At 42.6% G+C, this 20,831-nt stretch overlaps 1 protein-coding gene and 1 pseudogene across 1 annotated transcript; one reads left to right on the forward strand and one right to left on the reverse strand.

Annotated features, from left to right (window-relative positions):
* Positions 1 to 5,306: 5,306 nt before the first annotated feature.
* Positions 5,307 to 8,005, reverse strand: LOC147456854 (putative pentatricopeptide repeat-containing protein At3g13770, mitochondrial). Its single transcript, XM_086511972.1, has one exon. It carries the CDS (start codon positions 7,850 to 7,852, stop codon positions 5,738 to 5,740), a length of 2,115 nt encoding a protein of 704 aa, XP_086368098.1. The 5' UTR covers positions 7,853 to 8,005; the 3' UTR covers positions 5,307 to 5,737.
* Positions 7,951 to 10,378, forward strand: LOC147456855 (putative potassium transporter 12; annotated as a pseudogene).
* The last annotated feature ends 10,453 nt before the right edge of the window (positions 10,379 to 20,831 follow it).

Here is a 20,831-nt window from a genome sequence, read left to right on the forward strand (position 1 = left end):
TAAGGGTATAATCCCTTTATAAACTACTTCTTGTTTTGAAGTACTAAAGCCATTGAGTGGTTGCTTTCCCGTGGACGTAGCCCACATTGGGTGAACCACGTATATTGTGTGTACTCTCTCTCTCTCTCTACTCTATAATCTCGTGTATGTAAATTTGTCTCTCTCCATTAAGTAATCTACTCAATTATCTATTTAGCTACGTCTTATTTCCTAACAATGCTATGGTGGCCACAAGACCAGACATTGCTTTTGCAGTGGGAATGGTGAGCCGATATATAGCAAATCCTGGCAACAAGCATTGGGAAGCAGTGAAGTACATTCTTAAGTACCTCAAAGGTACGATCGGCAGGTGTTTACGCTTCGAGAAACAGTGATGCATCCATCGTGGGTTATGCGGATGCAGAGTATGCGGGTTGTGTCGACAATAGGAGATCAACATCTGGCTATGTCTTCATATTTGCTGGAGCAGCAGTATCTTGGAGGTCATGTCTTCAAGATTGTACGTCGTCTTCCACTACAGAAGCAGAGTACGTTGCATTGTCAGATGCCAATAAAGAGGTTGTATGGTTATCTCGCTTGGTCAGAAATCTTGGCATTGATGAGACTCTAGTGATATCTTGTGATAGTCAGAGTGCTCTTGCATTGGCAAGGAATCTCGTGTTTCACTCCAACTCGAAAACACATTGAAGTCAAGTATCATCTCGTGAGAGATTTCTTGGCCAAAAAGCTCATTAATTTGGTCAAGGTACACATTGACGACAACCCAGTAGATGCTTTGACAGAAAGGCTTAGCTTTGGAGCGTTTACACATTGCAGTGAGTTGATGGATATAGGTTGAAGCGACTATATTGCTTCATGGTTGTACATACCAGGTCACTTGGGCTGCGTTGGCCTTCAAGTGGGAGTTTGTTGTGATTCAGGCCAACTGGCTGGACATCCCACTTACTACAAACCCATCTACTAACCTAACCTATGTATACAATTATTCTTTAATACAACATAATAAAGAGCTGCAAGGATAACGTTGTTGTGCGCTCCACCCAACAGTAGGTCTCTCTCTCTGCTCTCACACTTGCACTCGCACACGCTTCCCACGACATCTTCACTACCTTGGGTTCCCGCTAAGGGCCTAGAGCCTAAGGTAGAGGAATAATGAGTACCTGCGTAAACGGAAACACTCTCGATGTGCTCGTCCTCTAGCACACAACCAGAGCATAGGTGCATGTGACCTCGACACTCTAGAGGTGTTGGGGTGAGTGCTTGTGAAGATCGCTCACCTAGTTTTTTAGGTGTTTACAACCCTTTTTGCAGAAAAAATTTGGTCCCTTTTTTTAACCAAGCCACGGAATATGGCGTGTGATAGTTCAAAATAAGCATCTTGGTTAGGAAGACGTGTCGTGCTTTATAGCCCCCGATTCGGTTACGTACAACCCTTGGGATCCTAAAACTAGTTTTTTCCTAAGTGGGGAGAGGGCTAGAATTAGTAAGTCCAAAGCGTGAGTGTGAAGGGCACGGTAGAGGACTTGAGGAACTTTTCCCACATGCCCTCCCTTCACTTGAGGTCCTAATGTTTATACATAAAGTGGTATGTATAGTATATTATAAGACTGAGGACTCGGGCCTGGGCCTGGGCTTGGGGAATGATCCCAATCCTTCGTTTTAGGACAAGGTTTTTTTAGATTTAATTTTAAATTTCTTTTTGGTCACAATATTCCCGAGCTAATTAATGGTCTAACACAAAATTGCACACTCACAGACAGTCAACTCTACTGCTCATTGTCTACTCTACTTCTCTCTATCTACACTCACTAACAGATCTACTAACACCTACACATTACAGATCTTGCAAAACTAACAAAAATCAGTACAATGCAGCACTAACAGAGCTTACAACAACTAACAAAATCTGACAAAAACATGTTAAAACTGCGCATTATAATTACTTAATAGAATCTAACCGGAACCTGCTAATCTGTCCATTGTAGCCACGTAACAGTTCTCACAGATTTCAACAAAAAACAAAAACTAGATGGAAGAAAGGCTTCCAGAGGTAGCACTGAGTGTTCTTCAAGCTTAATGCAAGGTTGTCCTCGGCAGCAGTGCAAAAAATGTATGCTTTGTCATACGTGTCGAAGCTGGGAACTTGCTTGTGCACTGTGTGTGAGCCTCAAAAGGCTGCAAACACACAACCAAAAGAGCCTAGCAAGCTCAAAGGGATAGGGGTGTGTCACTCACCGCTTAATGCTTCCGTCATGAAGGATCCTATGCTGCGAAGAAGAAGGAGCCGCTGCCGATGCCGTGCTCAACCGGTTTGCCACCGTCGATGTCGCCGCAATGCTCTCTCTCTCTCTCTCTCTCTCTCTCTCTCTCTCTCTCTCTCTCTCTCTCTATCTATCTCTATCTCCCTCTCTCTCTCTCTCTCTCTCTCTCAAGCGCGCACACACACACACACACACACACTTGTGAGTACATGAAGGAGAAGGAGATAGAGATGGAGAAAGAGCACTTCTTAGCTTACACCTCAGAGAATGAGGATTTTTAGGTCAAATGGACCTTTTATAAGAGTTTGGCCCATTCACACATGGGCGCTCATAGTGCCAGTTGTTGCAAAACTACTGTAAAAATGAGATAAGTGGTGCGTTCCTATCCGCGATCATCTACACACCTATTGGATAAGTAATATGCATCCGTCAAAGGTGACAGGGTGTCCGTGAAGGTTAACATAGTTGGATTGCTTGAAAGATAAGTTATCCCTAGAGTGATGGGCGTATGTACAATGCACGGGGGGGAAAAACCTCCTGAAAAAATGCCTCGGCGGTCCTAAGTGTGTTCACACACATCACTACCACATGTATATGCTAACAAAGAAAATCCTTTTGAGGACACAAACCCTACATGTTCTTGTCTCATGAAATACCAAGATACACCATGTACTCTCGCTTTAAACACACAAATCATGCAATCCATGCATGAATCTCCAACCAGATAATCTATCAAAAGGTTTGCAAAAATTCACAAAGGGGGGAGAGAGAGAGAGAGAGAGAGAGAGAGAGAGAGATGAATCCTCTCGAAGGTCAAGAATGACATATGAGACCAAATAAAAAATGACGAATACTCTATGGTGAGCTAGCCGTTGACCTCTCGGAGCTTGAGGACTATGAGGAAGGAGTGGCTTACTTTGAAAATTTGAGGAAAGCAAGCTTGAATGTCAGCATAAGCAAAGAAAACATTTGAATCTGCAGCATGTAAACGGAGAGACTCTTCCCCAATGCCATAAGCTCTATATCCCACTTGAAGGGGATGGGAGCTAAGCTGGATTAGTACTATGGTGCTATGGGAGCTACACCAGATTGGTAATATGGAGCATATTGCAAACAAGGGGATAGGTGAGAGAGAGAGAGAGAGAGAGAGAGAGATTTTATTATCGTCCTCAAAGGTCAAATATGACCTATGGGACCAAAGTTACATGTGATGCAGTATGTGTATGGCTGATAGTGACTCTTGATGCTCCAAAATTGTGGTGATGAGAGTCACAATGGGAGAGCCCACACTGTGGCTGGGAGAGGAAAGTGTGTAGGTCTAAGTCATGGCTGAAAGTGTGAGAGAAGCAAGTTCGGATGTGACCAAAAGTTGAGCACTCTAGTAGTGTGTGGTACTCAGACTCTCGAACTTGCAATGAGCATAATGTGCATAGTTGATTTGACTCTTCTCCATTGCCCCAACGCCCTATCTCACATCGAAGTAAATGGGAGCTAAGCCGAATGGCTGCTATAGTGCGTATCGCCGTTAAGGGGATAGGCTCAAGCATGTAAGTGTGAGTACGGTTTCCTCTTTCAACAAAGAACATGGTTTTGTAGTTGGGAGCAATATGGGTGGTGTAATGTATAAAGCGTGACCCACCGGATTTCTCCCAAGCCATAATACATTGGCGTTGTGAAAAGCTTCATTCACTTGAGAGAGAGAGAGAGAGAGAGAGAGAGAGAGAGAGAGAGAGAGTTGCATTCACACAGATTCTTTGTGCGATAACAATATGCATAGATCTCAATGCTTATCTTACTTAACACTAATGTGGTACCAAAACATGACACATGAGTGTCCTTTTTTTTACAAATTCAGATTAAATGCTACTTGCATCAGACGTTGATTTAAGAAAACCCTTTTGATATGCTTAAATATGTTAGCTAGAGGGTCTTTCAAAAATATAACCTTGCATGCATTTTAAAAGCTATCATAATCAAGAACTATACTCTAAGTGGATCCTATAAGAAGACTGTGATTGATCCTTTGAAGAAATCGACTTTTTAAGCTCAAGAAAAAATGAAGAGACCTTGTAGAAATTTGTACGTGACTTTTTCACAATCGTGCTACAAATAATTGCAAGTTTCATGTGCAAAAAGATTTACTTGAGGGTATATAAAATAATTTAAAGTTCTACATGTTTGATATGTTTATTTCAAGCATATTGTTGTATACAAAGAATAGTATGTTTTCGTTGTATTTGTGCATTTTAGAAAGTGACACATTGCTTACCCTCTCGATTGAGGACTCAAGGCGACAAGTATAAGTGCTTTCAAAAGCAACAATTATTGGAACATTTCAAATATTCAAAATTATGCAGAAGAAAACTTTGATATTTTAATTCTTGATATCAAAACCTCAAATAACTTCAAACTTTTTGCGTAGATCAATTAAATGTGTAAAAGTATGTGGTATGGACACAATTGGGACACCAAAAACCTTGGTTTTTAATGTTATTGTGGAGGACTCGATACTTTTAAAGGATTTTTCAAGCAATGAAATTTAACTAAGTTAGGCAACTGAAAAAATACTTAGTTTCTTGGTTTGTTTGTGTCAAACTACACTAGAATAGCTCCAATTCCATGAGAGTACCTTTAGAAGGCCAAAATTATGGTCTTAATCAACACGTACGTAAGTATGCAATTATGTCTATAACTTACAAATGACTTGAAAACTAGTTCTTGAAGAGCATTCCATTATTTTGTAACACTAAGTACTAACACTTCACTTTTACAAACATAAAAATAAGTCATCCCCACAAAGAAATATAAGCATTTTATGATTTTTTTTAGCAAAGCAACTTAATTTTTTAAAAAATTAACGACTTAAAACTTACCACATTTCTCTCCATAGGGTTTGTATTTTGACATGAAGAAAAATCCAATGTTTTATTTCCCTCATAGCCAACCTGCGACCGATAAAAGAAAACTGTAAAAAACTTGTTTCTAGATTGACAGGCAAAACTTGTAAGAAAACAAAACACTTCAATGTCTCAAGACACTTGAATGTCCAATTACAAGACTAGTGTTAAAACCTTGAGAAAATACAAACTATGTTGTTCTTAGATACAAGTTAGAGTTGATCAATTTTGTTTGGGTTGTCATTCTTGAAATGTGCCTTTTATATGGTATGTTATGTCGTATCCTAGGACCATCACTAGAGAGGGGACCTAGTCTATGACAAACTCAGGATGGGTGTTCAATGTCCAGGCGGGCTATGAACCCAGCCAGTGTGGCCGGTCACTTATAAAAGGAGGCCAAGTTACCCCAAAACTGATGTGGGGCTCTGAGGTGGGGCATTCATTAGATGCACGTAAACCACCTTTCCCAATAAAGAACCGAACAAATCTACAATCTCAAAGGTCTGATATGCAGGAAATCTATGTCAAGAGGATAAAAGGTAAGCCTGCACGCCTCAAACAAGTCTCACTTTTCTATGTTTATACATACGATATGACAGTGTGGCGATTACCACACATTTGCAAATTAGTCCTAATGGTCATATCGTCTTCTTGAGGTAGCACTAACTTCTCAAGATGACAGAAAAATAATTGTGCCTTTGAACCATCAGCCATGCCTTGTGGCACCGAAAAGTACCCTTGCTGCAACATTCTATGAGCAATATCCTGCTTCAAGTCAATATGTGTGCTTTGAGCATGCTTTGTGTCATCAATACCAAACTCCTGCACTACATTGTTCGAATTGATCCATGAACTACACCCCGATGGCGTCAGTGCTTTGTTCTCTTTTCTCATGGCTTCAATGTCTTTAGCCTGCTCTTGCATGCCAGCTGCAGCATATATATTTTCCATCAAAACGTAAGCTGCCCCATCGCATTTATCTAGCTCTACTGCCTGTTCAAATGCCCAAGTGCCCACATTGACATCTAACCATTTCCAACAAGCACCCAAGAGGCAATGCCAAATGGCAGAGTTAGCATAGAAAGGCATCCTTTGGACGACTTCAACTGCCCTTACCAGGTGCCCAGCACGTCCAAGAATGTCAACCATGCAGGTAACACACTCTACATCAGGTTTTAGACCATACACAGCTTCCATACTATCAAACAATTCTAGGCTCTTTTCCACCAGACCTAGATGACTACACAACTTCAGCAGGCAAAGGAATGTCACTGCATCTGGAAGGACACCCTCGTCCTGCATGCATTTAAAACATTCTAGAGCCTGTTGGCATTGACCCTCTTGAACGTATCCTGTGATCAACGCACTCCAAGAGACCACATCCCGAGTAGGGAGCTCTTCCAAAACACTTCGGGCAAAAGGAAGAGCACCACACTTGGCATACATGTCCACAAGAGCATTACCCAGCATAATATTATGCTCGAGCAACCCCTGTTTCGAGACCTCTTCATGGATTTGCTTTCCCTTGTCCCTGGCCCCGATCCAAGCACATGCTTTCAAAATGCATGCATAGGTCACTGCATCTGGAAGTATGCCCTCGCACTGCATTTGTTCAAAACATTCTAGAGCTTGGTGACCTTGCCCATTTTGAGCGTGTCCTGCGATCAAAGCATTCCAAGAGACGACGTTGCGAGAAGGGAGCTTCTCTAGAACACTTTGCGCTTGAGAAAGAGTACCACACTTAGCATACATGTCCACAAGAGCACTGCCCAGAATGATATTATGCTCCAGAAACCCCTTTTTCAAAACCTCATCATGAATTTGCTTTCCTCTGTCTAAGGCTCCAATTGCAGCACACCCTTTCAGAATGCAAATGTAAGTCACTGCATTTGGAAGAATTCCCTCACGCTGCATTTGTTGGAAACATTGCAGAGCTTGTTGGCCTTGCCCTTTTCCAGCATAACCTGCGATCAAAGCATTCCAGGAGATGACGTCGCGGAAAGGGAGCTTCTCTAGCACACCATGCGCCTGAGGAAGAGCACCACACTTGGCATACATGTCCAAAAGAGCTGTACTCAGCACAATATCACATTCCAGCAGCCCCTGCTTCGAAATCTCATAGTGAATTAGTTTTCCCTTGTCAAGGGCTTTGCTCATGGCACATGCTTTTAGGATGCATGCATAGGTCACTGAATTTGGAGGGATGTTTTCATATTGCATTCGCTCGAAACAGTCTAGAGCATTCTGGCCCTGACCTTGTCGGGCATAGCCTGCTATCAATGCAGTCCATGGGATAATACTGGTGCTATTATGCTTGTCAAGCAGAATTTGTGCTTTCTGGATTTCATCGCACTTTGCATACATTGTAACTAAAGCGTCTGAGTAATTTTTCTCGATTAACCCCCTTTTCTGCAACTCATGATGTAGCCTGCTGCCTCTTGACAGATCCTTGGTCTTACAGCAGGCCCATATGAGAGAGGGCGAGAGAGGATCTGCAGTGCCTCCAAGGAGCCGACGCTGCTCTGCGTCCCTAGATGGGTTGTGGGGGCTATCCAGCCACAGAAGTTGTTGGGTAACTTTGTGGTGGGTCAAGTCGGCCTGCCTGGAGCTTCGATTGGTGCCGCGATCGTCCCACTTCAAGGTGTCCCCAAATAATTTCTCCCCTCCTGTCATGCAGTACATTGGACTCACCATCTCTCCCAGTCAGCTCTCCAAGCTCCATATACACTCTTCTGCCGAGAGAGATCAGACCCACGAAATCAAAGAGCCTTGTTTGCGGCGTTTTTTCTTAAGAGCAGATTCGCACGGAGGGGAGAGCAGGGATAATTCTGCACTCACTATTTTGTAAGCATTTGCTCAACGAAGCTTTTGCAAATCCAACTCTACCGTTTTTGGCAGTGTTAGCCCAAGCATCCTTCGTTTGCAAGCTACATCTGTCACACGCCAAAGTTAGCCAATTGCCCCCTAGCCAACAACAAGGCAACGACGACGATAACCTCCTCGATAAGAATTCATGTATATACACCAATCGACACCCCAAAAACACGTAACTTCTTGAAGCAAAGTTATCAAGCAGATCTTGTTGATTATCACTCTTCTCAACCAAGTGCCAGATCAATGGCGATGGCATCCTGACGCCACCGTTCTTTGTTTTGTCAGCAATGGATAGGATCAAGCCAAATTTCTTGAAGCTGAGCACAAATGTAGTTGTGTGGATTTCCATTGTGAGTTTGATAGTGCTTTTTAGTTTACAACATTTCAATACAACAAAAGCCAAGTGGTTTTTCATGATATTTCTCATTGTGTGGTACATATGCATAAGTGTTATTGGCATCTACAACATCATATTGCATGATTGGATGGTGCTTTATGCTTTCAATCCATATTAGAGACTTAGGTACTTTATGGATCGTGGTACACAAGCTGGATCTCTCTAGACAGCATCATACTCTGCAAACCGATATTGAGACTGTGTCTGCCAATGTTAGCCACTTCTCTATTGAGTCGATCCGCGATCATCATCATTCCTTCCTTGATAGCAGATTACTTTGGGAAAGTTGTAGCTTATTTGTACCCTAAAGATGTTGCCCAAATATTCTACAAATCCATCCCTCCTTACAATTTCATAGTTTGGTTGATATTTGCAATTGCTATCATCTCCGCCATCATTGCTAGCCAAGCCATGATCTCAACCACATTCTCAATCGTTTAACAATCACAAGCTTTGAGATGCTTCCCTTAGGTCAAAAACGTACATACATAAAAGAGCATGCTAGGAAAAATCTATGTGCCATAGGTGAACTGGACTATAATTCTCCTTTGCATCGTCGCCATTGGTGATCTCAAGACAACGACATTTATTAGGAAGGCGCATGGATTGCGATCTTAGCTATCATGATGGTCATGACAGTGCTCACCACCCAAGCCACCCTTATAATGATGTTTATATGACAAACACCAATGTATTTGACCATTGCTTTTCCTCTTGTGTTCCTAAATATCGAACTCGTCTACTTTTGTTGAACCTCTATAAGTTCGACCAAGGCAGCTATTAGTATAGCTGCAATGCCCACCTGTCAATTTTTCCAACCATCATGTATGTTGCACAATTTGTAAGGCCTCATATGAGGAGAAGCCAACAGTGCACATTTATTTGGTGGATTGCAACTTTCATGCTGATGAGGTCTATATATTACGATCATGGATGGTATTGAGCTAATTTGACATCCCAACCTTGGGGTCCAATGGGCCAACAACGCCCCATGCAGGGGTTTGGGGGCAACGCAATTTTGAAGGAAGCCATATGTACATGCCATTAGTACTATGGTTGGTGGCCAATCGTCGGTGGTTGTGGTCAATGGTTGGTGGTTGTGGTCAATGGTTGTGGTCAATGGTTGGTGGCTAGTGGCCACAAACAGTGGATTAGCATAGTCATATACAGCATATGTCACACACACCTTTATCTACCACCGTAGCACTATATAAGGTGGCCATCTCCATGAACCATCGCATCCTATATTGAAGAATAATCAGCCTCTTGTATTCCTACCCACTAGCTCTAGTTGTCCATATTTCCATATCAACACTACCTTGAGAGTGCATGGGTTGATGACGCCATCACTTTGTAATAGTGCTTATCTAAAAAATTTGATTTTCCACTAACTTAATTTGCATCGTATCTCTCTTTACTCTTCTTGCTACAAGATCCTATTTTGTTCTACATTTCTTATAGTGCATACATGTCAATAGCTTTTGTAGGCATACGAGTGGTCATTATGTATGTATAGCATTATGTGATCAAGAAGAAGTATAAGCTTGAAACTAGTGATGAAGATCAGCCTACATTGCAAGCTAAGATTAGCAAAGGCCGATCTCCTTTTGTTGTGTCGAGCATCGGCATTGTCAACACAAACCAAGTCCATGAGGTGTTGCAGGTGTACTAGCATTTCCTTAAGAATGTCCATGCTATGCATGTGGTGCTTGTAGTGGTGACGATCAAGACATTATCAATGGTGATAGTGCCTGAAGAGGAGAGATTCTATATAGATTTTCTAAAGAGGAGAGGTTCAAAATAACCAGGGTGGCAAGGTGCACGGATGAGAAGCAATGGGTGTATCAGTAGTGTGTGGATATGGGTACATGGAGGGATCATCAAGGGCAAGGATGGCATGCAAGAAAGAGCCCAAATCAACCAAAGAGGAAATTTTGTGGAGGCTATGATAGCAAGCTTAAAGAAATAAACTCATTAGCTTGGAAGATTCCAAAGGATATTTTGCAACCCTTGCAATTCCCCGTTGCCTTCCTCTGCACCTCACCGATGCCCTTGCACAGCTTTCCCTCTCCTCGTGACCTGTCACCAATAAGCAATGACTCTCTCACCCTGTCCCAAAGAATTCATGAGGAGGTTGTTGTTGCTCCTGCCACAAGCAACATCCCAAGTGTCCCTCACTTGGATCACCCCACCTTTCAACGCAAGTTGAGAGAGAGTGTTGTGCCTACCGAGGGAAGCATGCTTGCCCTCCTGCATGGAGAGAGAGAGAGAGAGAGAGAGAGAGAGAGAGAGAGAGAGAGAGAGAGAGAGAGCGAGATTGCAGGCTGCCCTTTTGCAGTGGTCGTGAGAGGCGCCGAGAGAGAAAGACTCCAAGTTGTCTAGAACATTGTAGAGGGGGCTGTGTGTGTGTGTGTGTGTGTGTGTGTGTGTGTGTGTGAGTGAGAGAGAGAGAGAGAGAGAGAGAGAGAGAGAGAGAGAGAGGTGGCATGGCGCCCACATGTCATGGTACATACTAAAGTAGACCATTAAAAAAGAGGTAGGGGAACTACAAGTGGTGAGAGAGAATGAAAATACACATGGAGAGAAGCACCAAGATGATGAAGCGGCGGTGGAGGAAAGACATGATGTCAACGATTGAGATGTCATCGCGGAAAAAACATCCTAAAAAAAAGTGGCATTTTGGCCTCTCTTAATTTTGTTATTTGTAATATAGATGAGAAGGTGTACATGCATGTAAAGAATATAGTATACACTTATATAATCCTAATAAAACATAGAAATGTTTTCGCCTCTCTTGATTTTGTTACTTGTTGCAATGTTAGCTCATAATAACAAGGGTAATAATAAGGCTGATGATTATCCCTTCATGGGATGCTCTCAAGAACTTGCGTACTCTCTTGCCAAGGACAAGCATTGGTTTTAAGAAAGATGGAATCCACCATTCTAATCTTCATCATTCTATTGGAAGTAGGAAGAAAGCAATCTATAACATGAATAGAGCTATGCATGCATAATTATACTTCATAATCCTTCTACGGCATTTTTTGTCTTTTAATTTGAAATCAAAGAAAAACACTTCTTACTCTTCCAAAGCACATTCACACACACATAAGTGCCATCACACACTCTCTATCATGTGGAGGAAATGCATGATCATTGTACTTTGTGGATGTGCAAAGAACACAGTATGCATGCATATAATCCCAAGAGAAAAGGACATTTTGGCCTCTCTTGAATTTTCCATTGCAATGTAGATGTTGATCGCCCGGTCAACAACACAACATAACTCAATTTTTGCAACAAAGTCTTATTTTCTGAGAGTTATGAAATGCTGCGGATTATGGTTAGTAACATCATTCGTAATACGTGGCTAGTCTAGTTGCAGAAGCTGTGGTGCAATGGCACTTCCAGATTGTAAATACAAAGCCATTTTACCCTTTGAACTCTATTTTAGGTTTAACCTATCATTTTTTGTAAAGAGTTTATCATAATCAAGTTTTAAGCTGCCGTTGACTATGTGAGAGAGAAAGAGAGAAAGCGTGAGCTTCTTCTTGATGCAACTCCCCGCTCGTTCATCACATTGGAGAACCGACACACCATCGTGCTAGGCTCAACAAGAGCTACACGACAACGCCAAGCATTCCTCATGGAACAGGACGAACGCACTCGTGTATCTACGAGCTATTACGTTTGTAAGTATATCAAACGATGTCTGTTTTCTGCTTGCAAGTAGTCATTAGGATCATGGAGACATAAGCTACGCATATGTACTCATAGATTTCAATTTCGGACACTTCCTGAAATCCAGCTCTGTCTTCATACGCGTTCTTCGCAAATGGGTTTAGAGTTAGGATTTTGAGTGTAGAGGCTTGGGACAGGTGTATCCTAGTGAGGGGATGGTGTTCCTTAATTTTTGTATGATTCTGGTATGGTTTAGTGAGTTTCATTCCATTTGCGTGTATGTGGGTTGATTGGTGTAGTTGAGAGTAGTGAGATTCATAATTGTGGTTTAGTTAGCCTTCCAGAGTGTTGTATGTGTGGGATGGTCTCATCCTGACAAGCTAAAGAGATTGCCTCCATGCGCCTATCGTGTCATATGTGTCCTCGATTGACATATGAACTGACTAGTTAGACAACATCCGCATATGATGTCTAAAGGGCACTTTTAGGGACCAAAATTGAAATCTGAGCATACCAGGGTGTTAAGCACCACAAGACAAGCTTACAGACCAAATTTGGGTCAATTTTGAGCACATAGACATCATACGCATATGATGTCTCAAGGCTAGATCTCACAATCCAATTGCACTTTTGACCATACAAAGGGTTTGGAAATTATGTGTTAAGCTTGCGTGCAAAATTTCATCTCATTTGGACACATACTTTTGCTTTTAAAGAGAATTGTGCAGATACAAGAAGGTAACTGTGAAAAAGTGGCAATTCTGAGCACATCCAAAAAAATTTGTGATCACATATTCTTGTTGTAACCATCAAGGAGTACCTTGGGTAGAAATATAAGTGAAATTTGAGCAAAAATACATCTGCATATGATGTCTTAGGGGCCAGATTTGGGTCAGATCGTACATTTGAGTATACCCTAGTGCCCTAGAGCATAAAAGAAGCCCCTAGCCAAAATTTCACTGAATTTGGAGCTCATTTGAGCTTGCAAAAGCCAAAAGATAGAAACTGGGCAAATTCATGTTGTATTGGCCATAACTTGCACAAAAAGTGTTCAAATTGAATTTTGAAAGTTGCTGAGAGTTGCTTGAGTGATGAGTCAGTGGGACAAAAGTCACTTCATTTTGCCACAAAAGACTTCATACACATTGTCAGGGGATATGTGTTCAAAACGTGAGTCGGAAAGGCGTCGGGCCTCTAGCTATGAGAGGTGTGAAAGAGAGAGAACAACAAACACTGAAAGATCTAGTAATCACTCGTAACCATCAATAAATTGAGTTTAAACTTTGAGTACAGCTTAATCCTTAGCCAAGGTGGACTGTTAACAGCACTGTCACTTGGATTATCTGATAATTAGGAGTTTAAGCTCCCTTTTTACAGGATTAACCGGGCCATTAACGACACTGAGACTTAACAGGATGATTAATCAATCTTCAGTTGATGACGGTGATGGAAATTTTCTCTTGTCACTTTATCTGCTTCAACTACCTTCAAGAGCTCTCTGCACTGCTCCCGTTCCTTTGATTGTCCTCATAAAACTTCTCTGAGTGACTTCCTTAGCTTGCTCTTACGCTCCTTCCATTGCTTCAGTTACCAACAATAAGCTTCAAATTTCTCTTTCGATCTACCCTTAAGTTGTCAAGCGCTCTCAAAAGCTCTACACAATTTCTCTTTTTATTTGCCTTCATTTGCCCTATTTAGCACATGTATTGCCATCCCTCAAGCTTTACACCCTTGCTTGCCGAGAGAGAGATAGCTACATGCTTTAAATCTGAGAGAGAGAGAGAGTGCCTCCTTTTTGCCTTGCTTTGCTTACTCTCAGGGAGAGAGTTCCCTCTTCCTTATGCTTGACTTGTGCTCGACGAGAGAGGGATACACTTCCTGCTTGCTCATCTATAAGAGAGAGAGAGAGAGAGAGAGAGAGAGAGAGAGAGAGAGATTATACGAGAGAAAGAGAGAGTCCAAATCTTCTCCCTCCCCCCTTCCTTCCCTTTGTTCCTCGCCTCTTTTGCATATCCTTGTTATCCTCTTGCAATACTCCTTCCTTGGTCATCCAAGCCCCTCACTCGAGAGCCTTGCTTGGAGTTCCTAGCTCCTCCTCTTGGTCGAGAGTGAGAGATGGAACCTCCTTGAGGTCCCGAGCCAAAGAGAGAGAATGGGTCCTCTTTCTTCTTCCCTTCCTCATGTTTCCATCTTTCCCAGCCACCCGTTGCCTTCATATTGCCATGCCCTTTCTTCCAATAGCCCATTATTATTTTTAGCACCAACGACGTCGTCATTGTGGGAACGACTGTCGGTGATGTGGCAAGCCAGCTGCGGAGCTGTGCCAAAATTGGCGAGACTGGGGCCAAATCGGGGCGCCTTGGCAAGCCGACGAGTTTTCCCTATTGGAGCACTCTCATCCGAGCTTCATAGCCCCCGCTATGTCTCACTCTCCCCCTCCCTCCGCATCCGTTCCCTGCTCTCCCTACTCGCCATCTCTTTTTCTTTTATTTTTGCCCCCCTTCACACACAATAACCCTCATTTCTTTTATTGGGCAGTCATTGAGCCTATCCCCTTGGGCGCGCATTACTATTGGGCCCTTGGGCACCATAGTGTCCTTGGGTGGGTGGGCAAAGCATGGCTCAGCACAACATTTGGTATACATTTCGGCCAAAGCAGTGCCTATGCACAACATTTACAATATGATCGTGAATTGTATTGCTAATATGAGCATCTCGGATAATGCCACATGCTTTTTAGATGCACGTATAGGTGATTGCATTTTTTGGAAGGCATTCCCTTCGCACTCGGTTGTTTACTGCTTGTATCAGCTTCTCCAATGATGATGCCAAAAATTATCCAGCTAAGCAGTGTCGGAAACTAACATCGGCTTCAAGCCTTATTATCTCATCAACCCGAACTCTGTCTGACGAGCTGTAAATTCCTATAGACTTCTCAAGCTGCATAGAACGCATACAAACCTTGTTGACACTGTAAAATTCCTGGATGGCACACCAACCTAGGCAATCGACCTGGCATGAAACTGCCCCCCTAGGAAATTTAATTTGGCAATAACTTGGCAATAATATCTCTGATTGCTGATCTGAAAAGGCCAATGCACTCCACAAAGTGAGCACTTTAGGCCCATGCATTCACTTCATCTCAAACCTCTCAGCTACAGTTGTCCAATCCGGTACAGATATGCCATCATCTTCATTGTAGCTCCAATCGACGAGCCGTAAAGACAGGACCATAGAGAACTTCAAGTACTTATGCTTGACTTGTGCTCGACGAGAGATACATACACTTCCTGCTTGGTCATCTATGAGAGAGAGAGAGAGAGAGAGAGAGAGAGAGAGAGAGAGAGAGAGAGATTATACGAGAGAAAGAGAGATAGTCCACATCTTCTCCCTCCTCCCTTCCTTCCCTTTGTTCCTCCCCTCTTTTGCTTATCCTTGTTATCCTCTTGCAATACTCCTTCCTTGGTCGTCCCAGCCCCTCACTCGAGAGCCTTGCTTGGAGTTCCTTGCTCCTCCACTTGGTCGAGAGAGAGAGATAGAACCTCCTTGAGGTCCTGAGCCAAAGAGAGAAAACGGGTCCTCTTTCTTCTTCCCTTCCTCATGTTTCCATCTTGCCAAGCAACCCGTTGCCTTCATGCCATGCCCTTTCTTCCAATAGCCCTTTATTATTTTTAGCACTGACGGCGTCGTCGTTGTGCAAACGACCGTCGGTGATGTGGCAAGCCAACTGTGGAGCTACACCAAAATTGGCGAGACTGGGACCGAATCAAGGCGCCTTGGCGAGCCGATGAGTTTTCCCTATTGGAGCACTCTCATTCAAGCTTCACAACCCCCGCTACGTCTCACACTCCCCCTCCCTCCGCATCCGTTCGCTACTCTCCCTGCCCGCCATCTCTTTTTCTTTTATTTTTACCCCTCTTCACACACAATAACCCTCATTTCCCTTATTGGGCTTCCATTACTATTGTGCCCTTGGGCACCATAGTGTCCTTGGGCGAGTGGCCCTCGAAGGGCACCACCTTGGGCACACTCTTCGGGCAAAGCATGGCTAAGCACAACATTTGGTATACATTCCGACCAAAGCAGTGCCTATCACATCATTTGACACTATCATCGTGAATTTTACTGCCCATATCAGCATCTTGAATAATGCCACATGCTTTTAAGATGCACGTATAGGTGATTGCATTTTTCTAAAGGCATTCCCTTCGCACTCGATTGTTTACTACTTATATCAGCTTCTCGGATGATGGCAAAAATTATCGAGCTCAGCAGTGCCAACAACTAACACCGGCTTCAAGCCTTATTATCTCATCAATTCGGACTTTGTCTGATGAGCCGTAAATTCCTATAGACTTCTCAAGCTACATAGAACGCATGCAAACCCTGTTGAGGCTGTGAAATTCCCAGATGGCACACCGACCAAGGCGACCGACCTGGCATGGAACTAGTCCCCAGGGAAATTTAATCTGGCGATAACTTGGCGATCAGATCTTCGATTTGCTGATTTGAAAAAACTGACACGCTCCACAAAGTGAGTACTTCATGCCCATGCATTCAATTCATCTCAAACCTCTCAGCTGCAATTGCCCAATCCGGTACGGATCTGCCATCAACTCAAACTTCAAACTGCCATAACTTCTTCACTATAACCTCAATCGACGAGCCGTAAAGACAAGCCGGTACTATGGCTCTGTAAATAGTTGTAGTGGGAACTCCCCTTATGGGTCATGCAAGAACTAATGAGCTTCACTCATTTACAAAAGTGAAGTGGTTGTAAAAAGAGGGGCCTCAATTTTTGGCACCCTAAAACTCAAAATAATATATTAAATACCAACTCCACAAGAGAGGTGCTATGGAGTTTGGGGCTAGATTTAGGCCTTTCTCTTGCAGATTCTCTTCTCTACTCTCTTAAGCTATGGTTATTTTGTTGTGTACTCTCTAATCTAGTCTCCATCTCTTACACATCTTTTACACTCTCTTACAAACTTGTCTATGTCAATTCTATGTTTACTGTGTGTGTGTGTGTGTATGTGTGTGTGTGTGTGTGTGTGTGTGTGTGTGTGTGTGTGTGTCTGTGTGTCATAGTCTAGGTGAGTGTGTGTGCTTGGAAATTGGAAGAAGAGGTGGATAGTTTGATGGTGATGGCTTGAAAGCTTATGTTGAATATTCTAAGTGGTCAATCTCCCCCCTCTTCTCCCAACAGTGGTATCAGAGCATCAGGGCTCGTGGAAATTCGAAGTATAATTGATCGAGTTCGCAGAAGAAAACTCGATTGTTAATTGGTGGCTAATCGGCAACTGATTTTCAATCTCGGCTTCATGATGGTCAAAAGACGGTATGTCGAGTCTCAACTTTCCAATTTAATGCATAATCATTGCGGATTGTGAAGGCAAGAAGAAAGCATAAAGCTTGGGGAGTCGGGAAATTCTTGATTTCGAAAAGCTAGTGTACTCGAGCAATTACATTGTCATATGGACGACATCGGAAAATTTAGTTAAGAAGGAAAGAGAGACGGATTGAAGGAGAGAGAAGGAAAGTAAAACTTGTCACAGAAACTCGAAGGTTGGGGCAAACAAAGAAGACACGGGCCATGAAGGGAGCAAGTCTAGCTCAAAAACCAACAATTTTCTTGGTTTTTAATATCACTGCCGAGTCCGCGTGGGAAGCAGCACCTACAGTCAAAAAAGTTCCTCTGTCAACTTGCTCGAAAACTGTCGAAATCGCCATCAAAGTGGACGCCCTACCCGTGGGAGTGGTTTTGCCTCCTGGCACGTGCCGAGTCGAGGACCACATCGTCCTGCAGCTCATCATCTTCCCCACGGCGCTGCTCGCTGTCTGAGTATTCGCTGCCATGCCGGCTTTTCAAAATTAAGCCTCAAAAGTTACCCCAATATTCGGCCGGCCGCCCATTATAGTTACCAAACTTTCTTTTTTTTTACCAAAAACCTCCAAACGGCTTTCACATGTTACTTCGGCCGCCCTTTGCTTAACTCCCATTCACCCCTACTGCCTATGGTGCTCTCCACTTGACGGTCTCCCAAATCGATCGGCTCCCCCTCATTCGGTCACAAAGGGCTACTGTTTTCCAATAGGTATCGAACTCGTGCCGCCAACAAGTGGAAGGATAATCACCGAGTGCTAAATATTTTTGCAACGAAAATTCTCGGCTCCTCCAACTTACTTCCTCCTTGACACCGACTATCTCAATGGAGCTACAAATTTATTTACCGAGAATCCCAACATCGTCAAATTAATCAAAATATATATATCACTCAATTGAATAAACTGGGGACTCCTCTTCTACAATTGACATTGTTGGCTTCTTTCGGGAGGATAAGGGAGACCGGACACTACAAATTCAACTAGCTCGGTGACGCACCGTCGGATTGTCTATTCTCTGGCAATTTCCTAGCGTATCACCATTCTGGACTGGACGCCACCGCTCGTTATCAGCTAAGTACATTACATTTCTGTTATTTATTTTATTTTATTCCGCATATTGCATCTGCGAATACCACCAAATAGCCTTTTTAAACATTACCATTTAATTATTTATTAAAATTTTAAAAAAAAGAAAAAAAAAAGGAAAAGAAAAAGAAAAGCACGCAATCATGGCACATCTTCCTCATGCACCCACGATTGCAGAACAGCTTCAAAACCAACAGTCACTCACATATGAACGCATGCGAAGGCAAGAACTTGAAGATAAATTATTGCATTCTGCACGCACCGAATCTGCACCGGCACCCAAGAAAAACAAAATTAGCAGAAAAGCCTTCACTTTCAAAGATTTTGATGGCACTAAAGATGCTAGCACGGTTCTAGCATGGGTTAGTCAACTAGATGACTATTTTCATGATGAAGACTTTCCCGAGCATGAAATGGTAAAATGTGCATCCAATCATCTCACTGGCAGCACTGCATTGTGGTGGAACGCCACCAAACAACATGGAAGAAGACCACGCACATGGAATGCATTGAAAAAAGTGTTTTTGCCCCAATTTTTGCCCACACAGTACAAAGCTAAAGCACGACGTCAATGGGATTTAATTCGACAGGGTAGAAATGAAGATGTACAGGGTTACACTGACCGTTTTTGGAATTGTCCAATTCAATTGTAAGCTATTGAACATGTTAGTCACAGGAAATTGAAGCGAAAGTACATATCAGGCTTGGCACTACAAATTAGTGCTGAGATAGATATGTTCGAACCAGATTCTCTGTCAAAGGCCATTAACTTGGCTCTCAACGCAGAAAAGAAGAAAGGTGGACATTCCTCTCACACTGATCAACCTGCTAACACTAACCGCAACAAGAGACCTCCTTTTTCTCCTAACTTTGACAGAAGTAAACACCAAAGCCGTACCTTTTTCAAAAGGCGAAGATTTGACAATCCTCCTACCACTGCTCAACCTCATACGAGCAACAACCACAACAACACTTAGCAACGAGGCAACCAACATCCTTTCAACCAGCGTTCTCCTCCAAATTCTAATGGTAACAAAAAGGTGAAGTATTTTAAATGCTTTCAATATGGTCACTATGCAGACAAGTGCCCAAATGGTCATGCTAAGGGCAATGGTCAATCCAATGGCCATTGAAATGGAGTCAACAGGAATTCAAATCAGAAACCCTTCAACAACAACCGCCCCAACGGAGCTACTCTTAACCTCATCGAAGATGCTACACCCGACGACAATGAAGTGGAAGTTAACTATGGTGACGGATATGGTCCTGATTATGATAACGATGACAACCCATCCTCAGGTACTCCTATATCTCCTCACACTTTGTTTAAAGTGCAAGGCACTGTTAAGGGTAAAAATGTCACCATTCTGCTAGATGATGGTAGTAGCCATGATTTCATTTCCACATGATTGGCACAACAACTATCACTCTCTGAAATTTCATCACCTCATAAGGTCAAACTGTTTTAATAATCAACGTTTTAATTGTAAAACTCAAGTCACTGTTGAAGTTTGCATTGGTGAATTCACACAAGCACGAACATTTTTGGTAGCACCATTGCATGGTCTTGATATGATTTTGGGAATGCCATTTCGTCATGAATTTGACCCGTTGATTAATTACAAAACACGTACAATGTCTCTCACTCATAATAATAAAACTTTCTCCATCCAAGCAACACTGGCACAACAAAAATTTCCACTTCTCTCTCACACTCAAGACAAACAAGCCATTCGAAAACAGGGGAAAACATATCTAGTATTGGTAAATCAAATTTCTGCTGAAACTGAAACTTCACGTAATTCCACACACGATGAATTTCTCTCACAATTTAAAGATTGTTTCATGCATGATCTACCACCTGGAATTCCACCATCACGCCCCGAAGACCACAAAATTGACATCATACCGGGTAGTGAACCTCCTTTTAGAGCACCTTATCGTGTAAATCCTACCGCACAAAGGGAAATACAAACTCAAATCACTGATTTACTTGACTGAGGCCTAATCCGACCTAGTAGTTCAGCATACGGAGCTCCAGTACTTCTTGTCAAGAAGAAAAATGGAACCTTTCGTATGTGTATCGACTACAGGGCTTTAAAAAAGATCACCATTAAGAATAGGTTTCCAATTCCTAGAGTGGATGACCTATTAGACAAACTGAAAGGGGCACACATCTTTAGCAAAATTGACCTTAAATCAGGATATCACCAAGTCAAAATGTTTGAACATGATGTCTACAAAATTGCT

Source organism: Adiantum capillus-veneris, chromosome 5 (assembly GCF_014529385.1).
Source record: "Adiantum capillus-veneris isolate H3 chromosome 5, ASM1452938v2, whole genome shotgun sequence".
Taxonomy (NCBI): domain Eukaryota; kingdom Viridiplantae; phylum Streptophyta; class Polypodiopsida; order Polypodiales; family Pteridaceae; genus Adiantum; species Adiantum capillus-veneris.